This window comes from Castor canadensis, chromosome 17, assembly GCF_047511655.1.
Source record: "Castor canadensis chromosome 17, mCasCan1.hap1v2, whole genome shotgun sequence".
NCBI classification, from domain to species: domain Eukaryota; kingdom Metazoa; phylum Chordata; class Mammalia; order Rodentia; family Castoridae; genus Castor; species Castor canadensis.
The window spans coordinates 62,667,160-62,686,213 of NC_133402.1; the positions used below are offsets into that span (position 1 = coordinate 62,667,160).

Consider the following 19,054-nt stretch of genomic DNA (forward strand, 5'->3'; position numbering starts at 1 on the left):
TGTTGGCAGGGAAGGAACACAGGGAAGGTCTGGGTGCGGGATGCTCTCTATGGCCACCGAGGCACTGGTTGCACAAGTGCATGCATTTGTCAGGCTCGCCGAATTGCAGGTTTAAACCTGTGGCTTTCATTGTATAACAGAAACAAATTCAAGGAGAAACACAATGGTGGCTTTAGAGCTTGGATCTGGAGTGTCCCCCAAGGTCTTATGTGTTGACAGCTTGGCCCCTAGCTGGTGGCACTATTGGGAGGTGGTGGCCCTAGCTGGAGGAAGTAGTCACTGGGGGCGTGTCCTTGATGGGTGTAGAGGGACCCTGGCACCTCCCCCACACATGTCCCCCGCCATGATGCGCTGCCTCACCCAAGCCCAGAAACAATGGAGCCACGGGACCTTGGACCAAAACCTCTGAAACCGTGAGCCAAAGAAACCTTTCCTTCCCTAAGTTCATTTTCTCAGATATTTTGTCACAGCAGCAGAATGCTAACTAACACACACGCTATGCAGGTGACATGAACATACACCTATGTCACTCTGTTGGGCTCAGGATGGTGCTTGGTAATTAATTAACACTCAGTGAGTGCTGGTTAAAATATAAACACTATCTCTCACGACAAACCCACTCACGAAGTGCCGTCCACACGACTGTGCACTCTTGAAACCTGCTAGTTAGGAAAAGTTTGAAACTAACAGGCATCTAACAAATTTCCTAAAATCCAGTCACGTTCCATCATCAGGAATCCAAGAATTTATTACAGTGCTACATCCAATCTGTCACGTCTTATTTTATCAACCGCATTCTCAATTGAAATGACAACCACCCCAAGTATAAAGAAGCTGGAAATATCAGAGGTCGGGTTGGGGACAGAGCTCAGTGGTAGAACACTTATGGAATATGTGTAAGGCCTTGGGTTTGAGCACTACAAAAAAGAACGCAAGGAGGAAAGGGAGGAGGGAAGGGAAGAGGGAAGGGAGGAAGGGAGAGAGAAGAGGGAAGGAGGGAGAGAGAAAGAAAGGAAGGAAGGAAAGGAGGGAGGGAGGGAGAGGAGGAAGATCAGTGGTTCACTCCATGGTTCCTCCAAAGGCTCTAACAGAATTTTCATGGAGGGTGGTGACATTTTTGCATGTGTGTGGTTCTGGATTTGAACCCAGGGCCTTGCTCATGCTACACCTGCTCTCTGCCATTGAGCTACACCGCAGCCTGAAATGTGGTTCTTGGTCTCCGTTCAGGGAAAATTGAAGCGGAAGGTGAAGTGTTGCTAACCCCTCCCAGAGGAACTCGAGCTCCTGAGGGTAGGGCAGGAGACAGGGCACCTGAGGTGTGTCTTTTGTTTCTCCCAGGCACATAGTTATTTTTCAATAAACTAACCACACATTTTTTAAGTGCGGAACCTACTATGTGTTGGGTCCCATCTGAGCTCTCCTTAGGGCAGGGTAAGTGTGGTTTCCTCTCCTTCCAGGACAGAACTGTCCCCAGTGTTTCTCAACTTCCGGCCTCCAAACACTACTTAGTGGACATTAGTCCTACTAAGCGCATCAATGTTAGGCCTGTTTTTACAATTCTAAAATTAGATTCACCACACTATCTTTAAATTAATCCAGTGCTATTTTCACAGGCGGGAGAGCGACGTTCCTAAAGTACACCGGTCCATTTGCTCAGAGTCTCCAAGGCAGTTTCTGTAAGTCAGGAAATCCGAGATCAAAATACTAAGATGCAAAGACTGGCGACATGTGTTCCCCAGCTTCCCCACACAGTTCTGCCCAGTCACATGGACTGAGGACCCAGAAGTAATGGAGTGAGTCCTCGTGACGAGCTCCAGTGTTCTGTGCATCCCACTTGTGACCTCAAAAGCTGGCTATTTCAATCTGGACAACAGCAGTGAGTGGAGTCCTGGTTCCATCTCTGACAGCATTCAGCTCTAGAGACTATTTCTCATGTTTTGCGTGGCGTTTGGGTGTGGTTTGCAAACAGGCCCAATAATGTTACTGACTTATTTGTCTGAAGAGAGAAAAAAACGTCAAGTACTGGGAATTCTCCGAGCCCTCCAAACCAAGCCCTCTGCACCACAGCTCAGAAGAGTCCAATGCCTTGTGATTCCAAAGGGCTTATCTGCAAGACAGCTCAAGGCTGCATAGAGCAGGGAAGGCCCAAAGGAGACTGTGGTGACACAGAGCCAGCAGCAGCCTAGTTGTCAACAGTGCTGGTCCCCAAGGGAGAGTTGGGGGAGCTGTTACCAGGACCCAAGGCAAGGTGGCCTCCTAGGGAAGAAGCAGGGAAGTAAATGCCCTGACCTCACTCTCCATCCTGTCTTTAGTGTTCTGTTGTGGCTTCCAGGCTAAAGCAACCGGAAGACAGTTGTTCATCCAGGTCATCCACCCAGGAAGGAGAGCACGATGGAAGTGGAGGAGAGTGGAGCCAGAGGGACAAATGGAAGATGGCTGGCACTGGAGACCGTCCAAGTGTTCTCCAGAGAAGCCGAACCAAGAGGACACACACACATATATGCACATGGATCACGTGTTTGTACAAACAAATCCAGATGCACACACATACGTGTGTACTCAACATATTCACAAATATGCCTCCACGATTGTAGGGTTGGGAAGACTGGCGAATCCAAACTGCATGGGCAAGTCAGCAGGTTGGACACTCAGGGAGGGGCTGCCCAGGATTTCTTCTTGCTCAGGGAAACCTGTTTTGGTCGAAGGCCTTCCAACTGATTAGATGAGACCCACCATCTAATAAGTGCCTTCACTGAGAGTGTGCTGACTATAGATATTAACACAGCTGCAAACTTCTCCGCAGCAATACCTAGGTGAGATTTGGTTGAATAATTAGGTGCTCTAGTCTAGCCAAGTCAATACATCAAGCCATTAAGGAGCCACTAATGTGACTTGTGTCTTAAAAGGATCACCCCATAGGTACACAGCTGGCACACACAGCCCACCATGGGCAAGAGTTCCCTGATGCATCCCACCTATCTAGACAGGAGGTGCTCCGTAAATACTTGTCACAGAAGTGCCGAAATTTCAAACACCCTTCCTCCTTGCATCCATAACATGTGTTGTATCTTCTGTCCTCATTGCAACTTACAAAACAACCCCCAGACAGAAAAAGCACATGACCTCCTGTTGCACAGCTCTGCAACCCAAGGCTGCAACGTAAAAATTCACAGTTCAGCCAGAGCCAAATAATCATCAGTCACATGACCAGTTTTATGTTACTTCATCCTCACAAGATGTGAAAAACTCCCCCAAAGAAATACTTTTTCCAAAAAGATTATGGATTGAATGGAATGAAATACCTAAAGTTTCAATATGGTACTAGAGGTGACCTCATTTAACGGTATGTGTGTTCAAAGTGCTACTAATGTTGGAATTATGACACAGTCTCTGTATCAACCTCTGTTCCTGTGTTACTTATGTTTCCATAAGCATTTGCTGACTATAAAAGAAAACTCATGTGACTCTCTTAATTTATATTAACTGTTATTTCCCTATTTAACTATTTCCAAGTTCAACCGAAAATGGTTTTATCCAAAAATGGACATCTTACAAAGTCCACATTAACATTCCGACATGGTACTCAAGCACTCACAAGAAACATGGTATGTGTTTATACTTCAATGGAGCAAGGGAACGTGAACACAGAGAGCACATGAGAACTTCTCTTCCAGATGCCTCTAGAATGGTCCCCAACACCTACTCAGAAACCAGCATTAAGTCCAACTGTTGTACCTTGCTCATGTCACCAACGTTACACTCACTGGCTGGTAGTCACCTAATATAGTCACATGGTGACGGATAAAGCACAAACCCAGGGGGTGGAACCCAGCTCCAGACACGGCAGGGAAGGATGCAGGAAGAGAAAAACATCTTTTGCAACTGTAGAATTCTACAGACTAGGAGAATTTATACAACTAATCTCTTCTGCAGAGATGATCGGAAATCAATGGACACCCTCCTGCTGGGAGCCACACCTTTGGGGCTACTGTGCCTAGAAGCAGCTGGATGGAATAATGGACAAATTCATTCATTCACGGATTCATTCTGTCATTCAAGTGCTTCGTCATGTGTCAAGCACTGTGTTCCTTAATGGGAAAAGCCAACTAAAGCCAGGACTTGGGAATTACTCCCTGCCGAGAGTAATCCTATGATTTATTTCTATTTTAAGAAATATAGTTTTAACCAGGTGCAGTTGCTTGAGCCTGTAGTCCTAGCTACTTGGAAGGTTGAGGTCAGGAGGACTGAGTTTCAATACCAGCCTGGGCAAATGAAAGTTTTTGAGATCCCATCCCAACCAATAGCTAGGCGTGGTGGCAGGTGACTATCATCCCAGCTACCATGGGAAGCTTAAATAGGGAGATTATGGTCTAGGGTGGCCTGGGCCAAAAGCAAGACCCTATCTTAAAAATTATCAGAGCAAAAGAGGCTGGAGGCATGACTCCAGCAGTAGTGCGTCTGCCCAGCCTTGAGTTCAAACTCCAGTACAGCAAAAAAAAAAATATGGTTTTGTGAACTGGGTTTTTGTAAACTGGGGTTTGTTTGTTTTGTTGTAATCCCAGCACCCTGGGCTACAAGTCTCAAAAAAAAAAAAAAAAAGGAAAAGAAAAAATACAATTTTGTTATTTTCAGATATGTACAGTTGAGATTTATAAGAAATAACAAAATAATATACGCAATGCTAAGATTTATAGGTATACTTATATACCTAAGTTTTATAGGGAATAATAACAAGTTCATTAAAATTATAATGAAAGCAAGTATATTGAGCATCTCTTGGAGAAGCTGCCTGGCTCCTGGTGTTTCCCTTGTTTAAAAACAAAATTACCACATATATGTGTGCCCAAACAATAACACGGTTACATGTAATCTCTAAAGAACCATGGCTGGAGTTCCACTCAGCTCTCTGACCACCAGCATCCTCCCAAATACTGCATTCACTAGGTCGTTTCTCTCCCACCTCTGAAAAATGGTTTGATGGTTTCTCAAAAAGCCAAACATTGAGTTACCATCTGATTCAGCAATTCCACTCCCATGCCCAAAGGAATTGAGCAGCAACATTACCCAAAATGTTCCACAGAGCCAAGGGCAGAGACAAGTCAAGTGTCTATCAACAGATGAGAGTCTAAACAAAATGTTCCTGCGGATGGAATACTCCCCAAGTCCCCTGAATGACCCCACAAAGAGCAAGTCTCTCTGGCTCTTTCGAGGGCACTGCTTCCTAATGCTCCTAAGACCCTCCTTTCCACGCTCCCCCAACTTTACAGAGAGTTGTGAATGGGGGTGATGAAAGTAGCTTCCTCCATCCCCTCTATCTCATGGTGTCACCTAGAACCTGAGGCAACATTAGTCACAAACACAGACTCTTCAGCCTCTCTCCTCTCCACATCCCCAAAACATCTCTTGAAAGTCAAAAGCCAAATAAAGCAAATATAAAGAAACAAATTAAATCCCCCACCCTCACCACAGGTGATAACCTTAACCCTCGAGCAGGGTCCTTCCATTCTGGGACATCCGGGAGTGTATGTATGTCTGTACTCTACTATACCAGACAAGAGGCCCAGAGATGTGCCTACCTACTAAGTCATCAGCACTCAGAGCTGCAGGGAAGTCTGTTTTGTTGAGAACTGTCAGAGAGTGGAAGCTTTGTACCCTCCAGAATTCAGCTGAAATGTCACCGTATCAGTATCAGGGTTTTAATTAATCTTAGAATCTCTATTACAAGATCGTATTTTACTGTCTTCCTGGTACTTATCAGCATCCTAGCTTTATCTGTTGTCCTGTTTCTCTCCCTGCTAGGGCAAAAGCACTGTTAGTGCAAAGAGCTTTACTACTCTATCCCCAGAATGTAAAACAGGGCCTGATGTATAGTAGATGTGCAATACATATCTCATGAATATTCATGAATGAATAATAATTTTTGGGGTATCTACTATGCACTATGTACCGTTCTTAAAGCAATTCTTGTGATAACTATTAATACCCAATGAGGATACTATTGGTTTACATAGAGGAGTAAACCAAGGAACAAAGAGGTTGAGTAACAAGCCCAAGGTCATCTAGCCAGGAAGTAAGGAACGGTCTTGGTGACGTCCTGTGGCACAGCAACACACCTCAAACCTTTGGGACTTTTCATTTCTTTTGCGTCTGTGGCTTGCTGGTCCTAGCTGGATGGTTCTCACCTGAAATCTGTCCTGCAGTGCTCTCGGTTAACCGTTGGGCTCAGTCATCTGAAGGCCTAACGGAGTGGCCCTGCAAGATGACTTCTTCACTCTCAGATCTGGCATGGCAGCTGAGAAGACAAACCACCGGGGGCCAGGAGGACCTCTCTCTGTCCCTGGGCTCACCACAGAATGGCATCACCCAGAGTGCACTTTTCTTTTTTTTAAGACTGGGTCTCACCATGTAGCCCAGGCTAGCCTCCAGCTCGAGATCCTCATGCCTCAGCCTGCCCAGTGCTGGGATTACAGGTGTGTGCCAACATGTCACCCTGGCTCCATAGTACACATTTTAAGAAACTAAGGCAGGGGCTGGAGCTGCCAGCAGGGCAAAAAAATTAAAAAATTAAAAGAAGAATAAGAATAAGAAGCATCCTAGACTCAATGTTGGGGGAAACTAGACAGCCAGTAGGTGTGGGTATTGGGGAATCATCTTTGACCACTTACCACAGAGTGGAGCTGATAAGGGGACCCCAGTAGTTTGACCCCAGAAACTGCACTCTTAGCAGTAAGTCATGGTATTATCTCTGTTAGGTATTAATGAGTAAATTCTTTACTTAATTAGTATAACTAGAGGGGCCTCCTTTGGTGGGTTGGAACTCCAAGGGGGAATGACAGTCTCCATCTCTAAAGATACAAAGTACATGTGTGTGCATCCTGGGGACTGAAGTGCTCTGCCACTGAGCCACGTGTCCAGCCCTGTATGCAATTTTTACTGACAACCTTTCTCTGCTTCTACACGTCCCAGCTCCAGAGCCAAGAGGCGCTCTCAGTCGGTGCTGAGGCGGCAGGAGCTGCCTAGAGTAGCAGGGTTTGGAGGCGTCTGCAGCCAGTGAAATGAAAGGCCGTATTTTAAGTGAAGAAAGGACACAGTGAGCAGCAGTGGGCACCTCCAAAGGGATTCGCCATGCCCCCAGGGATTACCAACCAAGCGCGAAACGAGCTGGCTCAGGGCCAAGTTCTAACAAATGACACGCGTTTATTCCTTATTACAGCCCTGGAAAAGGGGGTAAATATCAACACCACCACCATTTATTGAGTGCCCGCCTCCCCAACCTCCGTGCCAAAAGGCCTTTCATCTCCTCCCCACTGCGGTCCACGCATCAGCCTCACAAGGCAGGTCTGAGCGCTACATCCAAGAGACTCACCTCGGAAAGTTCTAGAAACTCCATCATGTGCCTAGTAAGTGGACAAGCAGGGACTGTCGAGGTGACTTTCTAATGCCCATTCTAGGTACTGAGGAGTGCCAAGCACACGATCCCTGTCACTGGTGCTATTGTTTCTCATTTTGGGGACATCGGCCTGACCACCAAGAGCTCCCTTACCTCCCCAGCTACTTTCAGGGACCATGGTTTCTCCAGCATTTTTGTTTCTGGATTCAATCCAGCACCTGATCTTGGGCAGGTAATTCATGAACAGTTCTTTTTAACTTTTTCAAAAGAAGTGTTTAATCTGAATATTGCAAAAATTGAAACAATTTATCAAATTTAAATTACAGTCATATGAAAGCTTAAACTATGCAAAATTTAAGCTACATAATGTTTACTTATAAAAGCATACAAAATCCACGACTCTTTTTTCCATGAAGGTAGAGCCATTAGAACCAATGACAGGCATACCCAGCTGACTGACCACAGAGACCCCTTTCCATGGGTGTCAGCTGTGACAACTTGAGACCTGAAGTCGGCTCTCCTCGTGTTCTGGAACAGAACAGCACAGCAGTGACACGCCTTGGGTACATTTCCCCACAAACCGTTCTTTCCCTCTGTAATTGCTGGCATCATGAGCCTTGTGCCAGGGCACAGTAACTGGCAGTAGCCTCGTGATCGTTCCTTAAAGGCAGCTCAACCTCTGCTTCCCCCTTGGAGCCAGGCATCAAGGCTGGGCTCGGCCTCAGATCAGCCCCTGGTGCTCGGATGCAGTTTTTTTTTTTTTCATTTTTCTTTTATTATTCATATGTGCATACAAGGCTTGGTTCATTTCTCCCCCCTGCCCCCACCCCCTCCCTTACCACCCACTCCGCCCCCTCCCTCTCCCCCCCCCCAATACCCAGCAGAAACTATTTTGCCCTTATCTCTAATTTTGTTGTAGAGAGAGTATAAGCAATAATAGGAAGGAACAAGGGTTTTTGCTGGTTGAGATAAGGATAGCTATACAGGGAGTTGACTCACATTAATTTCCTGTGTATGTGTGTTACCTTCTAGGTTAATTCTTTTTGATCTAACCTTTTCTCTAGTTCCTGGTCCCCTTTTCCTATTGGCCTCAGTTGCTTTAAGGTATCTGCTTTAGTTTCTCTGCGTTAAGGGCAACAAATGCTAGCTAATTTTTTAGGTGTCTTACCTATCCTCACCCCTCCCTTGTGTGCTCTCGCTTTTATCATGTGCTCAAAGTCCAATCCCCTTGTTGTGTTTGCCCTTGATCTAATGTCCACATATGAGGGAGAACATACGATTTTTGGTCTTTTGGGCCAGGCTAACCTCACTCAGAATGATGTTCTCCAATTCCATCCATTTACCAGTGAATGATAACATTTCGTTCTTCTTCATGGCTGCATAAAATTCCATTGTGTATAGATACCACATTTTCTTAATCCATTCGTCAGTGCTGGGGCATCTTGGCTGTTTCCATAACTTGGCTATTGTGAATAGTGCCGCAATAAACATGGGTGTGCAGGTGCCTCTGGAGTAACCTGTGTCACAGTCTTTTGGGCATATCCCCAAGAGTGGTATTGCTGGATCAAATGGTAGATCGATGTCCAGCTTTTTAAGTAGCCTCCAAATTTTTTTCCAGAGTGGTTGTACTAGTCTACATTCCCACCAACAGTGTAAGAGGGTTCCTTTTTCCCCGCATCCTCGCCAACACCTGTTGTTGGTGGTGTTGCTGATGATGGCTATTCTAACAGGGGTGAGGTGGAATCTTAGCGTGGTTTTAATTTGCATTTCCTTTATTGCTAGAGATGGTGAGCATTTTTTCATGTGTTTTCTGGCCATTTGAATTTCTTCTTTTGAGAAAGTTCTGTTTAGTTCACTTGCCCATTTCTTTATTGGTTCATTAGTTTTGGGAGAATTTAGTTTTTTAAGTTCCCTGTATATTCTGGTTATCGGATGCAGTTTGTATAACTGCTGTGGCTGCTGTGTGCTGGTATCTGCTGAACGATTTGCCAAGTACTATGGAAAAACGTTGCATCTGCTATCTTTTGTGTTCACTACTTTCTATTGCTATCATTATTATTATTGGCGGCACTGGGGTTTGAACTCAGGGCCTCAAGCTTGCTACACAAGCACTCTACTGCTTGATCCATGCCCCCACCCTATATAGGTGAAGAAACGAAGACACAGAGAGATTAGTAAACTCTTCATAATCGCACAGATGGTTGACAGCACGGCTGGGTAGCTCTCACTAGACAACTTTCTTTTTATATCAGTAGGATTTGAACTTAGAGCTTTGTGCTTGCTAGGCAAGTGCTCTACCACATGAGCCACATCTCCAGCCCACATACAATTTTAGTGAATTATAATTTCGTTTGGGGGGTTTGCCACCTGTAGCCCAGGGGTTTTGGAAGGCCACTGGCTCCCTGTGCCTGTCTTCTTGTCAGTGGGGTCCAAGTAACAGCCCATCTCTGATGGACTCCCTGTCTCTCTCGTCACATTTTGGGAAACACTATTTGGTTGCGTGCCGGCTCAGGAGAGGACTGGGGACAGGAGTGGATAGTGAAAGAGAGGAGACATTTAGTGGCAGGGCTTGTGTTCCAAGAAGCTTTGATTTCAACACCCCACTTCTCTGTGGCTGTTCTCTCTATTTTGGGATGTTTATATGGATTATCCAAAACCTGTCACACTGACCCTCATGAGCTAACAATGTATCTGAAGAAAACAGTTCTTTTCTCCCAAATTCTTACAGTCAGAGTCAGAAGTTCAAGATTATCCTAAAGCGCTCTTGCTATGGTTGATGAAGCTGCAGGATGATGACGTGTGGCCGTGCAAGTTGAGGCTGATGACTACATTTTCCATAGGACCAAGGAACAATCATCCGTCTACACAACAGCTAACTGGCCAAGGAACATGGGACAGCAACCATCCACGGGAACAGACCCTAACTCTCAGCAGAACAGCATGGGGCACAAAGCAACCAATGTGAGAATCAGATTGTTAAATGCTTCTCTGGTCTTCAGCAAAATGTAACCCGCTGCCAGGCACAGTGTCTCACAGGTATAATCCCAGCTACATGGGAGGCAGAGATCAAGAGGATAGTGTTCAAATCAAGCCACGTAAAACATCTGCAAGACTCCATCTCAACCAATTAAAAAGCTGGGCACAGTAGCACACACCATCATCCCAGCTACATGGGAAGTGTAAACAGGAGGAGAAAGATCCAGGTTATTTCGAGCATAAACCTATCTTAAAAATAACGAAAGCAAAAAGGACTGGGAGCATGGCTCAAGTAGTAGAGCATCTGCCTCAGCAAGACCGAGGCCCTGAGTTCAAAGCCCAGTACTACAAAACAAAAAACAAATAAAACTCCAAAACCTATTTGATATCCAGGTAAAAGAATAAAAGAAAACAAAAAGCAAACTAAGCCATAGAAGCAAGCAGAAACTCAACACATTTAGTAAAAGTGGGCTGAGGGCCCAGAGGGAAACGACACCTACTTTCTTATTTATTTAGGGTTTATATGTGCCCTGCTTCCCAGAGGGACTTTCAGAATCCTGCTAGAATCTTGTGACTGAAATCTAATTGGAGTGAGAGTCTCAAAGCTTGTGAATTCTAATCTGTTGATTAAAAAGCAAAACAAAACAGTTGTAGGGCTCTCACCCCATCCACATGGTTCTCAGATCGGATATGCAAACACTTTCTGTAAATTACACTCATTTTTACTTCCTGGGGGTAAGTAAAATTAACTTGAACATTGGGTCCAATTGCCACTCAGGCAGCTGCAATAACAGCCTAATAAAACGCATATATATGTTCACTTAAAAAAAAAGCCCATAGTTAAGATTGGAATTTAAGTTTCTATATAATTCTAAATCCTATGTGTAGTTTAAAGCCAGGAAATATGTGTTTAAGGCCAAAATTCCATTCCTCTATCTTTCCTGCTCTGGTTATGCCAGACAAATAATAGTTACAGCAACTTGAGAACCCCTTGCTATACCTTAGGTATAATTAAGTGACTTAACTTTGACTTCCTCCCTGCATTCATTATTTGTTGGCTTAGCTTCTATGCTCCGTTCTGATCTTTCCAGAACATCTTCTGTTTCCTGCTGCTGCCCTCCTCACGGACCACGTAGAAGTTACTGAGAAGATACAAATCCCAGTCACACGGTGAAACCGAGTCCTTTCAGCTAGCCAGGAACACCGCTGGGATTTAACCAGCGACTGCAGGATGGATTCAGTACGATGACTTGAACATATGTGACTTACAAAATCACCCCAGGGCAGTGGATGCAAACGCGTCTACTTCTTACTTACGTCATCTGGAAATGCTAAGGCAGGTGTGAAACTGCCCCAGGAAGTCAAACCAAGCCTTACAAATGATCAAAACCTACAACAACTTACAGCAAGCATCAGAACCGTTTACACTCGGAGCTCCATCCTAGTAGGAACTCCCTGAGGACCACCCAGTGGTGCATCTCTGCACCAGGCGATAAATTCTGTTTACTTGCTAAATAAGTACATAAGAGCATAACTGAATTACTGGGTCAGAACATTTTGAGCTGGCCTTTCCACACCATTTACAATCACGATGACATTAGGCAAGATACAACTTCTTGCAACCTCACTTTCCCTGCCTATGAAATGGGCACACTGACCTTAGAGAATGAAATACAAATTAAACAAGATGATTCAATATATTCACAGGCATGTTAAAAAATACTTTGTTATTTTAGTGCCATGATTTATATAATATACAGGTATATTTGATTCTAGCTGGGTAAAAAAATTGGTAATCAAATGATAGCACCTGTGTTACCTGGGGAATTTAAAGATCCTTTTTACCTGAGATAGTCCATGCTTTTTTTTTCCCCTTCTGCATAAGTAGCTAAATAAGGAAAATGCCGCACACTTTTGACTTAAATGGTGAGACCACGCCAATGCCAGACTCTCCTTCCAACTCCAGCCACCACCGTGACTCTGCGAATTATTTACTTGAGTTAAAAGGATAAAAAGCTGCTTTCTAGATGGGCCACCAGCACTAAATTTTACTCTGCTCAAATGTTTGCTGATTTTTCTCCTGCCAGATTTATGTGAAAGTAATAATTTAAAACCTTAAATAGCTGGCTAATTTCAGTGCTTTTAAAATCTTTTCTGGAGACATGGAAAGGCATTATAAATAAGAAATCAAACCCTTGTAATTCCGATTTATAACAATAGGACCCCCTCACATGGATTTCCTCATTTTAAAAACTGATGTATATATGAGGCTCAGCTTTAAATCCAAAATCAAAATGATTTTCACTGATCTCTGCACGCCAATGGCTGGTTCGGTATAGACAATAACAACACATGCCTTATACATTCAGGCACGGCCTTGGCTTTAAGTTCAGGAACCATCTTAAGTGACAGTTCCTACACGTTCAAAAAGAGTTCCCAGAAGGCTCTGGGCTTCAAGTTTCCTCTCATTTGTACCTGCTGTAAATGAAGACTCAGTTTTGTTGCCCATCCATCTCCAAATACAGCCTAAGTCCAACTCTGAAGAGAGCTGCTTGTAGGAGGCATTTTGCTACTGATGTCTATTTTTCTTTCAGGGAAAATATTTGTTTCAAATCATCAACCTACATCTCTAATTCTATCACAAGAATTAAAAAATGAACTAGTGGGTGACAACATGAAGGAACAGAAGTGCTGGTGATTTGCCAAGGGTGCAATGCATTTATAATGGAATTATTAATGGACTCGTGATCTTTATGCCCAGGGTGACTGAGGGCTTCACCTCGCTCCCCACTCAGAGCCTGGGGCACACGTTCCAGCAGACGGCCCCCCATAGCACCTAGCACTGACCCTAGAGGGACTGTACTGCAGGGAACTACCCCACACTGGCTGTGTTCTGGTTGACAGTGGCCTACTCTCCCCTACTTCCTTTGAGGGCCTCAGGGACCTCTTGGTGTTCCCTGCACAGTCTGGTCCTGTAGGAGAGGCTCTGCAACTGAGGGTCTAGATGGGGGGGTCTCATTTCTCACTGCAGGGCTTGGTACAGATGTTCACATCCTCAGATCAGCCCGGGTGACTTCTGCCTCACCCCAATCCTGTTCTTCTGAGCCTGCTGAGAAAACTGGTCCCCATTTCTCAAAGGTGTCAAGTCACACTCAACTCCTGCCCACTCCCACATATGAAAGGACGATGGTATTTTAGTCAGATGCCCCATGGGTTACAGTCCCAAATGTCAACTCCTAAGAATTTACACTATTTTTTGCTAGTAGGAAAATGAAAGAAATGAAGAAACCCTTCACCCCATCATGGATTCCAAAATACTTAACCATTTCTTAACCCTCAAATTCTGGTTCAATATCTAGCCATACATTTTTAAGACCATACTCAGCAAAATTAATTAGCCAAGCTTAGACGACTAAGACAGATGACCAGCAAGATAAAGCTGAGTCAACAGGCTTAGGTTCCAGTCACAACCCCAACAAGGACAGAGAACAAGTATCAGCTTCCCCATTGGCAAGACAGAAGTACAACCTGGCAGCATGGAGCCCCTTGGTCCTCAGCACTTCTTTATATGAGTAAAATGAATCTCCCAAATTCTCTAGAACTGGCCAAAGGGACATTTTGCAATGATGGAAATACTCATGTTATAGCATGTCCAATATGGTAGCCCCTATCTATCTACACGTGGCTACCGAGCACTTAAAATGTGGCTGGGATAAGTGAATTTTAACTTCATTGATTTAAAGGTAAGCAGTCATTGTAGATAGTGTGTCTAATTAGACTACTTTAATTGCTAAGGGCTGGAGATGTTGCTCAATGGTAGTGTGTATGATTTGTATGTGTGAGGCCGTGGGTTCGATCCTCAACATTGCAAAAGAAAAAACTGTAACATAAGGACGAATCTGTGTTTCTGATCTGTAGGCCACGCTGATTGTGTCAACTGGGGTTCACTGCTCTTATAGCACAGAGGATAAAATCCAGAGTTCTGGCCCCCTCCCACTGATGAGATAAGCCTGGTTCGGTGCAAGCCATGCGGAGGTGAAATCTATCTTGCTGCACAGCTCCAGTGGGAAGGTGGAAGGAGAGGCAGGTGAGCTTAGGCAGCATCTCTCTCTCCACTCTGAGATCTTCCATCTCTGGGAACTCCCTAACAATTCATCCTCCATCCAGCAGCCAGAATGGTTTTATTATTATCACTGTTATTATTATTTGCAGAACTGGAGATTGAACTCAGGGCTTTTCACTTGCCAGAATGAGCTTTTAAAATAACCCGTGTGCTTAAACCCTCCAGTGGCTCCCTACTCACCATCCAAACTCCTCTCCCAGGGTCCTGCTCGCCTCCTTCAGTTTCCTTCCCCCGTCCCTGGTTTCAGCCTGTCATCCCAGCTACACAGACAGCATAAACAGGGGGATCTGCATCTGAGACTGGCCCCGGGCATAAATAAGGGACCCTACCTAACAACTAAAATGCAAAAGAGCTGGGGGGCGTGGATCAAGTGATAAAGTGCCTGCCTAGCAAGTGCAAGGTCCTGAGTTCAAACCCCAGTACTGCCTAAAAAAAAAAAAAAAAAGAGGAATAGTAATAATCTGAGTACCCAGGAGGGTGAGGCTGGGTGCAGCTCAGTGGTAGAATGCTTGCCTAGCATGTGCAAGACTCTGGATTTGATGCCCAGCACTGCAAAAAAACAAAACAAAACAAAACCATCTGTGGGTGACCCACGACTAAATGAGGCTCTTGGTGAACCAATGTTTCCAGCGACCCAGCAACTTCCCAATGACCAGAAGATGAAGATAGTGTCACTATCATACTGACTGGAAAGATGAGTCAGGCTAGATGACCAGAAATCCTGTCTTCCTTCTTCCTTCTTCTTTCTCTTTCGTTACCTCTGAATCTGGCTTCTTATCTTGACTCAGCAGAAGCCAGCCATCAGTTACCTACACTACCCTTTTCTTAGTCCTTGCTACATGACCCTATCATTATTCTCTCTTCTTAGATTGCCTTGTACTGGTGGTTTCTACCCTGCAACATTAAATAGATTTCCACACACCCCCTCCATGGCGAAAAAATAGTCACAGCCCCACCTTAGAGCTTCTATTTCTCACTGGGAATTTATGCAGGCACGAGCAACAACAGCTTCCAAAGGCCTTTGACTAAAAGTTGCCTTAGTCAGGAATCCTGAAAATTCAACTGAGTCAGGCCAGGTTTTCAGAAACACATCTGCTTGAAGAATTTACTCCTTCAAGCATTATCTTGAGCCCTTCCTGATGGCTAACGCAGGGCACCATTGGATCTCTTAATAAAAAGAATCTCCCAAATAGCTGAAGTAAATCCAACCTCTGCCTCCAGCCCCAGTCCTGACACCAGAGGGAAAAGGCAAGAGCTGTGCCCTGTTTCAGCCCCCACGTCCATGAGAACACCTTTTAAAAAGTGCTTACTGTGATTTTCCACGTGCATTTGCTATTTGGAGGGTACACTCCAGGAAAACCTTCGCTGCCAATCAGTCCAGACTCTCCAGTGAGAAAACCGCCACAAGTGAAGAGAGGTCTGGGAAAACAGGAGGAAAGAACGCTGAATTTGAGACACCGTCTAACAAGGTCATGGTCACTTCAGCAAAGTGCAAGACACTAACGTGGAGCTCATACTGCTTAATAAATTCTTGCACCAGATAAAAAAATCTCAAGGCTTGCTAGCTCTTAGAAAATTTAAACTACAGCCTGATTAAACCACTCAGTCTCTGTCTCCCTCATCAAATAGCTGTATCTATCTTGTCTATATATATGTATTTAATATATACTTAATACATATGCATTTAAGCTTATCACCTATCTGTCTATCTATCATCTATCTACTACCTACCTACCTACCTGTCATCTTTAAGTCTTCCATAGTATTAAAGTCTTGTAGGAAAATGTAAATGGAACAATTTCACCGGGCAGAGGAGAGGTGACAATCAGGGTTTTAAACACTGACTGCAGTGGGTTCATATAAGAATTTGTAAGGTTCATATAAAAGTTTCTAAGTTCCCTGATCTGGAAACAGGCCCAGCTGCCCTCCCCTTTCCGAAAGTCCTTGGCCACAGGCAAGGAAGAGGGAGGCTGGTGTTGATGGAGGGGGAGGAGATGCCCTGCCCGAGCGGCCATCAGGCTGGTCCCGCAGCGCCGGGGCCTGGGCCGTGCGGGGGTCGGAGAGGACTTAACATTGCGGGGCGGATCCCCGGGTTTTTCGGGGATGGGTCCCCTGCAGTGGGAGCCCACAAGTGGGGATCCACATGGGGGGCCCCAGTGCTTCCCTCCGCTGTCCCTCAGGGCAGAGGACAGGCGGTCAGAGGCACCCCCGCCACGTGGTGGCCCCTGTGCGCGCGGAGCCGGGGTCCCCCCAGGGCGCAGGGGGTGAGGCCGCGGGGACGGAGGAGGGACGGGAAGGAGGGGACCCGGGCGGGGGCGGGGGTCGCCTTACCTCTCGGGGGGCTGCGGCCAGGCGAGCTGGACGGCGGCGGCCAGCAGCAGGCAGAGCGGGGCGCCCCTCATGGCCGCGCCGACGATCGGGGTCCCCGCTGCTCGGGGCTCAGGCCGGCATGGGCTCCGCGGCGCTGTCCCCGTGTCCCCGCGCGCCCAGGTGGCCGCCGTGCGCCGCGCTGCCCCAGGAGCCGCCCTGGCAGCCGGGCCAACGTGAATGTCCCGTTTGTTCCCGCAGGAGGGGCGGCTCCGAGGACACGGCCGCTCCCCCGCGCGGGCGGGGACCCGAGGGCCTGGCCCGGGATCCTCACCGGGTATGGGGCGCCCCCCCCACCCCCTTCTAAATAAACCGTGCTGTGCTGGCCGGGGAGTGAACCCTGAGTTCCTGCTTTGTCTCCTTGGGACATCCAGAGCCCTGGGGGGGAAAGGAAAATGGGGGGAAGGAGGGAGAGACTATTCTAGTTCTAAGAGAGAGAGAGAGAGAGGGAGGGAGAGACAGGAGAGGAGGGAGAGACTATTCTAGTTCTAAGAGAGAGGCATCCTATTTAATTGCAGCTTTTGCTCGCTCACTTTGGACACACACAACCTCAGCGCAGTCTTCTTCGTGCAACAGTGACGAGGGAGGTCGTGCCTGTGAGTGGATTTAGGCAAGTGATTTGGGAGTGAACTGTCATTGAGTGTCAAATCTCGAACACAGACCCCAAATCATCTCACCTCCCCATCCCTTGTTAGGTTCTGAAGGTGATGTTTCTCTGCTGGCATTTCTCTGTTACCAGAACAGCATTTCCAACAACTGGAAAAAGTTAATATTTGCAGAGAATTTGTTTTTCTAAGAACAGCCTTAGCCTTGTGGAATCAAGGCTTTATTTAAATGCAGAAAAACAAAAAATTTCAAACCTTTACTTTGTCAAGTGCTACCCAATAACCAGGGGCGAATGAAAGAATAACCAGAACAGAATGGATTCATTGAGATTTCTGAATAACCAAAGTGCTAGAGCTGAGTTTTAATGCCTCATTTGTGTTGCTTCTTCTAAATTTTCACCTTTCTAAGAAAAAGTGAAAGTAGCACTTATCAAGACATCATTTTTAGTAGTGAATTTATAATGCTAAGGACATAAAAACCCTGACAAGGATGGTTAGCGGTCAGAAAACCCAAGAACTTCTACTAGGATCTAGAACTTTTAGATTGACCATTATTGGAAAAGTGAAGGAAAAAAACACCACGAGCTACAACCTTTAAAAAAGTTCCCCAAAGGCACCACACCCTGTTTGATATTTTTTTTGAAAAAAGGGATTACAGAATCTGGCAGACTACATTACTTCCTGAAACTCACACCCTCAACTCAATAAAAATTTCTTCAAAACAGCAAAAGAGGAAAATACATGACTGTTTATTTTGCACACATTTCAAGAATAAGCTGTCCAACAGCGTAAGTGCTTTATATGATAGTCTAAACAGTCGTAGTTGGAAGTTATTAAGTGAAAACATTGCTCAATTCACTTTCTGGTAATGGTTTGGAGTCCTTGTAACCTGAAAGTACTTAGGAGTGTTTTCAAATATTAAAATAAAAGACCAAAGAATTAAACATACCTAAACAGACAGAAAGCTATTTGAGCATAAATGTGCAACAGCATTTTTTTCCTTAATTTATAGAGGGGTGACTGTGCTCATATCCTCACTAAAAAGTGAGGGTTCTGACACTAACCGTTCTGTTGTTGACATAAGAAAGACATTGATTTTACCATGTGATTTTAAAGGTTTACTAAGACCCATCTTATTTGCTCTTAAAAACACATATTTGACTTGGAACTACAGTTCTGACCAAAATTATAAACCTTCAGTGTCCCAAGAAGTTGAATGTGTTAAACTTGAGACAGACCCACAGGGACTTAAAGGTGTGTGTAAGGTCCACCTCTGTGAGGACAGTTTCTGGAGTCTGCGATGTGTGTTAATGCAATGCACAGGAAGCTAAGAACCCAGGCAGCAGGTAAGGGGAAAGTGGGGAGGACAGAACCTTCTAGATGGATTTGCCAAAGGAAACTGAACAGAAGGAAGGTGAGTGGCCCGTGTTGCACAGACAACCACGGTCACAGGAATATGAAAACATTCACCCGTGAACTGACCACGTGTAAAATTAGGCCCCATTCAAGCTTGCCTGGCTGGGCAATATCAGCATTTTCCCGGTGAGTCTGGTTGCTTCATCACCCAGTAAACAAACACATGACCCCAAAGCA

The 19,054-nt window shown here is 45.4% G+C and overlaps 1 protein-coding gene across 1 annotated transcript in view; it reads right to left on the reverse strand.

Annotated features, from left to right (window-relative positions):
* Pcolce2 (procollagen C-endopeptidase enhancer 2) overlaps positions 1-17,076 on the reverse strand; it is a 48,395-nt gene extending 31,319 nt beyond the window's left edge. The window contains exons 1-2 of the mRNA XM_020161515.2: positions 16,821-17,076; positions 15,800-15,908 (exon numbers count right to left, since the gene is read on the reverse strand). Coding sequence (XP_020017104.2) covers positions 15,800-15,908; positions 16,821-16,891 — 180 coding nt within the window. The 5' untranslated portion in view covers positions 16,892-17,076. The remainder of the gene's footprint in view (positions 1-15,799; positions 15,909-16,820) is intronic.
* Positions 17,077-19,054: the final 1,978 nt, after the last annotated feature.